The sequence below is a fragment of the Balaenoptera acutorostrata genome, chromosome 11, assembly GCF_949987535.1.
Source record: "Balaenoptera acutorostrata chromosome 11, mBalAcu1.1, whole genome shotgun sequence".
Taxonomy (NCBI): Eukaryota; Metazoa; Chordata; class Mammalia; order Artiodactyla; family Balaenopteridae; genus Balaenoptera; species Balaenoptera acutorostrata.
This window is the reverse complement of record NC_080074.1, coordinates 53776241-53784332: the sequence shown is the minus strand read 5'-3', so window position 1 is coordinate 53784332 and position 8092 is coordinate 53776241. Positions and strand designations below refer to the sequence as shown.

At 40.9% G+C, this 8092-nt stretch overlaps 1 protein-coding gene across 1 annotated transcript; it reads left to right on the top strand.

The window, feature by feature from the left end:
* The first annotated feature begins 7749 nt into the window (after positions 1 to 7749).
* On the top strand, positions 7750 to 8092 carry LOC103012401 (small EDRK-rich factor 2-like). The gene has a single exon (XM_057557667.1). It carries the CDS (start codon positions 7813 to 7815, stop codon positions 7948 to 7950), a length of 138 nt encoding a protein of 45 aa, XP_057413650.1. The 5' UTR covers positions 7750 to 7812; the 3' UTR covers positions 7951 to 8092.

Below are 8092 nucleotides of genomic sequence, written 5' to 3'. Positions count from 1 at the left end.
ACATCAATTTAGCCATATACAATTGGGTCAGAAAGTTTAACTGGCATGCCCAGACTATGTCAACAGGAGTGTTAAATGAGGTCACATGGATTTATTAATACCCATTTTAAGAAAACTTCAACTCCCCATCCTGCATAACTGCAGGAATTCCAGGGTCTTGATAAATTCCTTTCCTTGCTGTTTCTGGGAATCAGGACCCCACCCCAGGTGTCTGTGGCCTCATCCACAGGTCTGCTCCTCATCAATCCATGCTGCATCTGCACAGGTTACCCACTGCTCTGCTGCAAACCACCTCTTACAATTTCTGGAGTCAATCTCCCTCCAGCTACTGCTGCCCACTCCTGATCTGCTTCTCCCTAAGCAAATGCAGAGACTCTCTTCTTTTAATTCTCTGATGACACTGCTCAGCCCAGCTGCAACCTTTAGGAAAGACATCTCTCAAAGTTCAGGAAAATGGAAGGAGGCATCACAACACCAAGAACACTTTAAAGTTGTACTGGTTGTGGCTACTCACAGCCCAGATACACCTCCACATCTCTTATAATAGTGATCTTCAGACTGGGACTCTACCACTTGGGGTATGTGAATATTTCCCGAGAGATATGAGGATAGGGGTCATTTCCAGGAAATCAATTTCAGATCCTCAACTTCTGTATAAACTCTTTTCCCCAACTAACCTATCATAAGGCACCTTCACAGAGATTAAGCTGCTTCTTTCTAGTTTCTCCTTTAATAACTGCTCTTTTCCTATGTAAAAGCAAACTCACTTCTCACCCATAAGTTTACGTGGTATATTAGAAGATTTTCCATGAGCTTTTCATGTTTCTGTAGCTCTTGAGAGAGAGGCACTAACTGCCCTTAATTCTGGACTATCTTTCAAGGATGTTTGCGTCCTGGTGAGTATCCTTGGAACACAGGATGCTCCCTTTATCTAAAAAGCAGACATGTTTACTGTTATGGGTTGAATTATGTCCCTCCCCACAAAAAGATTTTGAAGTCCTTATCCCCAGTACCTCGGGATGTGACTTTATTTGGAAACAGGGTCGTTGCAGATGTAATTAGTTAAGATGAAGTCATACTGGAGTAGGGTGGGCCCCTAGTCCTATATGACTCGTGTCCTTATAAGAAGACAGCTATGTGAAGACAGAGACACACAGAGAGAATGCCATGTGATGACGAAGGAAGAAACTGGAGTTGTGCAGCTATAAGCCAAGGAATACTAGAGATTGCTAGCAAACCACCAGAAGCTAGGAAGGCAAGGAAGGATTCCCCTACAGGTTTCAGAGGGAAGACAGCCCTGCCACCATCTTGATTTCAGACATGTAGCCTTCAGAACTGAGAGACAATAAATTTCTGTTGTTTTAAACCACCCGATTTCTGGTACTATGTAAAGGCAGCCCTAGGAAACTAATACATTTACTGTCCAGAATAACAATGTCTCACTTGGGCAAGCGGAAGTCATGCTTATTGACCATTAAAAAGACTTGGGTTTCCTAAGGTCAGAATTCTCTCCTGAAATGCAACCTATTGCATGAGCAGGCATCTGGGCCCATCCACATTGGCCCTGCGGGAATTGGGGCTCAGAAAACCAGTGCAAAAATGGTGATATTCCAGCTACTGCTAGCACTGCTGTAATTTCTCCTGTGTTCTGCCAGCATCCATGAAACTATGGCAGGGTAACTTGTAAAATATCAGACCCTTCACAGTTCTTAACATGAGGTATTACTGAAGGGTGTAAAGATCTCTGCCCATCAAAGGAACATTTAGACAATCTATTTCATTAACCAAGTCACCATAAACACGGTACCTACTCATTTCATTGAAAGAGATATTTCAAATAAAATGTTCAAATAAAATTTCTCATATGTAAGTCATTTTGTCATTAGACTCAGAGCCTTATGGTAACAGAAAGAACATTTATATATATATAATATGCTGAGAAGTATTTAATAGGGTGATCAATAAGACTTTTAAGGAAAAAATCATATTAGAATAAGATTCTATGGGAGAAGTAGAACGGAGTTCAGGGAGCAATATAATATTTCCAACTGTTACAAAGCTTATCAAGATATTTTTAAACATGGAAAATGGTAGCTACCAAGTCTCTATTATACCAAGATTTCACTGGATACATTTAAAAGAACAATTAACATATTATTTTAAATGTCAGTATCTACAATGCATGATAAAGTGCATCATTTGAGACATTTAAATGTAATGATGAGGATTTTGGATTTAAAAAAAAAAATCCATCAAGGTATCATGGTTTTTCTAAAATTGGTAGGGAGGTATACAAGTAAAACAAGTCTGAAGACTACTCATTGCCTTCCTGCTTACAACCCCCTCAGCTCTTGGCCTGCCTGGGTGGTTGGAGCGGGCTCAGCTCACTACCAGCACTAACCGAGCAGGCCCCATGTATGCCATGGTTGACTGTTGTATCACCATCCTTGGCATAGCTGATGTTTAATAGTTGTTAAATGAATACATGTTGAATACTAGAAAGGAGTCATTCATATCCTCTATCTGCTTCTGCTTTGGGGATCGACTGCTCTATTGGCCTAGCCTGGAGTGACTGAAACCAGTATAGCTCTGGAGTCAAGGGGTGTCCTACAGCTGCCAGATCTTGACACATCAAAAATGAAATGAGTCTAGACCTAATCTAGAAGTTTGATCAGCTGAGTCCTTATAAATCTCAGATCAAATGAGGCATCAGATTTTCAAATTTAACTGAATTTTGGAATTACTCTACAGTTTTTAAGACCTGCAAAAGTCCCCTCGGGACAAAGTTAGCCAAAGTCCCAATGACTATATTCCTCTCCTAGATCAATGTCAAGTGCCATCCTACATGTTCCTGCTGTTGCCACTGCACAGCTAAGCAGTCCTCTTTCAGAATGTACCTCAACACAGTTGCCTCTCATGCCCCTCCCTGAGTTCTACCGCCACCCAGAATCCTGCCCCCAGGTGCTGACATTAGGTAGGGGCTACAGAAAGCAGAACCCACTTGCATCTCTCCAATTTCTAGCATTGATATTTTACACATACCATAGGGTTTTAAATTTAAAGTATCCCAGAAACAGATTTTATTATCAAAAGCAGATTGAAAAAATATGCAGACAAGTCAAAATACTTGCATTTAATGAAGCCTCATGGATTTACAAGATATCAAGAGAAGTCTCCAAAGGCAGAAGTGCACGTCAAGCCTATTTCTTCTGACTCATTTCCTCTAGAGAAGCAGCTTAGAATTATTCAGGCAAAAGGCCATGAAATAATTGCATTGGTAGAAAAAGTAGAGGGGGAATTGCTAAACTCCACCTACAGGGCTTTCTTGGGAAGTCACATGGTATGTTGTTTCTTTCTCACTTAGATGGGGAAAAAAAGAATCTATTTTCTTAAACTTTTACTTAAAGGAAAAACAAAATCAGAAGTTAATGTAATGTTTTTATACAGACGAATTATTGAAAACAGACTAAGAATGATCTACTTAATAGTAAAAAATTATAGTGAAAATACACTCGGAAAGATTTTAGTTCTGAGTAGCTTTTCTTGCCGAATAATCTACTAGATACATACAGCACTGCTTGGCTGTAGTTGGCTAAATGTCTTGTGTGCTCATGAAGTGGTTGGGCTTTTTGTGGTCACCCCATTAGTGTCAATACTGAACTTTTCCCCTCTATGGATTCCTTTGCAACTGCCTGAAAAAAAACTTACTAGTTGTAAAAACAATCAAAATAAATACTTTCAGATGCTGCTTTCCAAAATTGGGTCAGAGACCACTGGGGTATGTCCTGGCTCCCTAAGGCATGGGAAAAATTTCAGTGGCTAAAGTGGAATTGCTGGAAGGTACTGGAAATTAAAGAAGGGAGGGAGTGAGGGAGGAAAAAAGCAGAGGAAAAGAGTTAACAGTAATCGAGAGAGAAAATCAACCATGAGGAAGAAATAAGGGAAGGTCATAATATTTATATAAAAGTGTCTATGACAAGGGGAAAAAATGGCTGCTTTGTTTCAAATTCGGGGTTAAACCTAAGAGTTCGGAGAAGGCAGAAATCCTTATAAATTCTTATACATTTCTTTAAAAACTCCCCAGTCTCTGCAAGATACTATACAACTAACTCATTATTTTAAAAACTGGCAAAACAATAAAGCGTTTATCCAGCCATTCCTATATGAACTCTTCTTCAAGGTAACCAAACAGTTGGAGGTGAAGTTCCTCTTTGTAGAACGTTTCTGTCTAATAAATGAAAATGGAATGATATAATTAGAATATCACCGTTTTGTAACCTCTAGTGATAAAACCGATTTAGTAATGCCAGGTATTAGCCGCCTAATAAAACACACAACACTTGCTACCAAAAAGGAAGGAGGGAAGGAGGGAGGGAGGGAGGGAAGAAAATAAAATATTGAATCTGACCAAACATCTTGATCTAACTCCCAATATAAAGGGGAAAAAAGAGAATAGAAAACATGTTAAATGATGGTTTGAGGATACCATCAGCAAAACCCTGACTGTGAAAACTTCATAGGAGAAATGAACTAAACATTTCAATCAAAAGGCAGAGATTGTCAGATTGGCGAGCACAGAGTTGGTTACTGCTCTTTTTAATCAGTCTTCTCTCTTTAGTTCTCACTACAGACACTTTAAAAACAAAGATACAGGGCTTCCCTGGTGGCGCAGTGGTTGAGAATCTGCCTGCCAATGCAGGGGACACGGGTTCGAGCCCTGGTCTGGGAAGATCCCACATGCCACGGAGCAGCTGGGCCCGTGAGCCACAACTGCTGAGCCTGCGCGTCTGGAGCCTGTGCTCCGCAACGGGATGGGCCGCGATAGTGAAAGGCCCGCGCACCGCGATGAAGAGCGGTCCCCGCACCGCGATGAAGAGTGGCCCCCACTTGCCGCAACTAGAGAAAGCCCTCGCACGAACCGAAGACCCAACACAGCCAAAAATAAATAAAGTAGCTATAAAATTAAAAAAAAAAAAAAAACAAAGATACAAATAAATGAAAAGTGAGAGGATGGAAAAAGACATACCATGCAAACAGGAAACATAAGCAAGCTGAAATGGTCATAAAAATATGAGGGAAAAAGGACTTCAAAGCAAGGAGTAGTAATGGAAATAAAGTGGGAAACTTCATAATGATAAAATGGTTAATACATGAGAAAGACAGAAAAACTATAAATGCATATGGGCCTAATAAAAGGGCTTCAACATACAAAATGCAAAAAACCGACAGAAATAAAGAAATCCACAGTCACAATTGGAGATTTTAATACACCCTTCTCAGTAACTGATAGAGCAATCAGACAAAAAAAAATCAGTAGGAAAACAGAAGAAGTGAAATGATGCTACCATCAATCATAAAAATTTGGGAACGAAGACCCACAAAGGTTCTAAAATAAGTAGAGTGGGTGGGTTGGTTAGACATTTATCTGCCTCCTCTGCTAAACGAGTTCTTTAAGTACCGTTCAAACTTAACGACTAAGCACAGGTTTGTCACCAATCTGAAGAGAAAGACAAGAACAGGAGAGGTGCTGAGTTTAAAGAAAGAGTGGTCCATCTTTTATTAAAACAGCATTCAAACTCAAGTAAGTTTGCAAAGCCTTTTTTTTTTTTTTACATGCGTGATGTCACTCCATTCTTACACATCCTTTGAAAAAGACAGCCCACGTTTCCTTATCCCCATTTTACAGATAAGGAAGTCAAGCTCAGAGGCTCACTTGTCAAAGAAAATTGCAAGTTTGCTGTTAGATCAAAGGGTGAACTTATTTTGACGATCACCTAACTGATTACTGGGAGTGAGGTTGAAAATACCAAATATTTTCTTTCTTGAAAGTAAATTTTCTCCAGTATGTCCAAACATACAAAGCGATTATATAAAGGGTATTGGCTCCTCAGTTAAGAATTCAGCTTTATTGTCACACACTCCCTAAAATAACATAGTCAGACACCAGGTTGGACCCAAAGGACAAAGTCGTAAAATTTACCCGGTGTCCAAACAGCATCCTGAAATGAACACTCCTTGATGGCCTTGTTGGCAAACAAGCGTTCACTACACTCCTGGTTACCCATAAACATCGATCAAGTTGTGGTTTAGAAACATATTTCAAAGCAAGCAGTCTGCAGAAAATATGAGGATGTACTCTTCCAATTAGCAAAGCACAGACTTTATAGATCATTTCATTACTGATTTTAAAGGACAAATCTCAGAGTAAAATGACTTTGTTTCTTGGCCTGAACCAAAATATGTTTAAAAATAAATATACAATTCAAATATGTTCTAGGCGAGGACTAATTATTTAAGTATCGTATATATGTTTTATTTACACTCGCCTCCACGTTCCACTGAAGCATATTTCTTTTAGGTACACGAGAGACCATATCATTAAGGCTAATGGTGGTTTTACCTAGGGAAAAAAAATACATGAACACCAAGGAATATTTTTCAGCTTCTCAGCAAAACACGAAAGGGAGGAAAAATGACTTGACTTTTTAGTTCCAATTGTTTTCAATTTTTTATGTAAGTTCAATGTTGTAAAATCGGTCCAGATTTTCACAGAACCTGAGTGAATAAAATGCAGAGGTAAATCACTACTTTCTATTTAAAAGCAAACTGGCTTTTTACAAATCATATGACTTAAAAAAAAAAAAAAAGGAAAAAGAAAGAAAAGAAAAACACATGTTCTCCCCAGAAAACAGGCCGGTGGGTTCTTGCACCAGGGAGTCCAGGCTGAGTGGGCAGGCCTCCTACATGGGCTCAAAGGGGCTCTCCGGTCTCTGCCAATGTTGCCAGCTTGCCTGCTGTGACCACCCAGTAAAAACAGTGGCTCTGTCCAATCATGAAAAACAGGACTGCTCTGATCATTACGCTGCACACAAGCTTTGAAGGAACTATCAGATAGTTACAACTCAATTACTCTTTGTGGCTTATTTTTATTCTGAATCAATAACCTAGAAGTGAAGGTCTCCACAGCCCATTATGGTTTCACTGAGCCGTCTCCTTCCCCATGAACACCTACTGAAGGAAAGTGTTAAGGAAGCGTGTGTTAAGATGTAACACTGCTTCTAAAAATAACGTGGAGGAAGACAGCCATGAAACCCAAGTTCAGATGTGCTTAACTGCGGGGTTGATGGCTCAACTACGAAGAGGTCTTTTGAAAGCACAATTGAGTTTTACCAAGTAAAAGGTATCAAGACCTCCATTTTGATTTTATAAAAGTAGGCTAAGTTGCGTAAAAGTGGCTGAAAAACCAAGACTGCCTGTTTTTTCAGCCTAAAAATAACCAGGGAATAGAGCCAAACATGAACATACATTTCAGCAGAAAGGTGAAAGACAGAGAGCCAAGCAGATTATACTCTGAAGAAGGAAGAAACCCCACTTAATGGATTACGCTAACTTTAAAAGAGTGAAAAATTGAAACTTTATAAGGGTAAAAGCAAACGCAGCTAGGTGTGTAGATCACCTCAACAGAAACCATGGCTATTAAAGTTGCCATGAGTATCTTTGGAATTGTTAAAAACCAAATGCTAGGAGCCGCTGCCGTCGCCATGACCCGTGAGCACTGAGACCCCCCTCCTCTTGCCCTTTTCTCCTTTTCCATCCTAAACACGACTGCCGAACCTCGGCATTGACCTCGTTTTGGCTACCCCAACGAGACCTTTCTCTAGGAGCGCTGTTTAGCGACCCTCACACTTGGAGCCCGGAAATCGACCCTTTGCCCACCGAGACACTTCTTGAGAACCTCCCCACCTCGTCAGGCGAAGGCCCTCCCCGACACTCTGCGGCGGTAACCAGCGCGAGCTCGCCCGCCAGAAGAATATGAAAAAGCAGAGCGACTCGGTTAAGGGAAAGCGCCGAGATGACGGGCTTTCTGCTGCCGCCCGCAAGCAGAGGGACTCGGAGATCATGCAGCAGAAGCAGAAAAAGGCAAACGAGAAGAAGGAGGAACCCAAGTAGCTTTGTGGCTTCGTGTCCAACCCTCTTGCCCTTCGCCTGTGTGCCTGGAGCCAGTCCCACCACGCTCGCGTTTTCTCCTGTAGTGCTCACAGGCCCCAGCACCGATGGCATTCCCTTTGCCCTGAGTCTGCAGCGAGTCCCT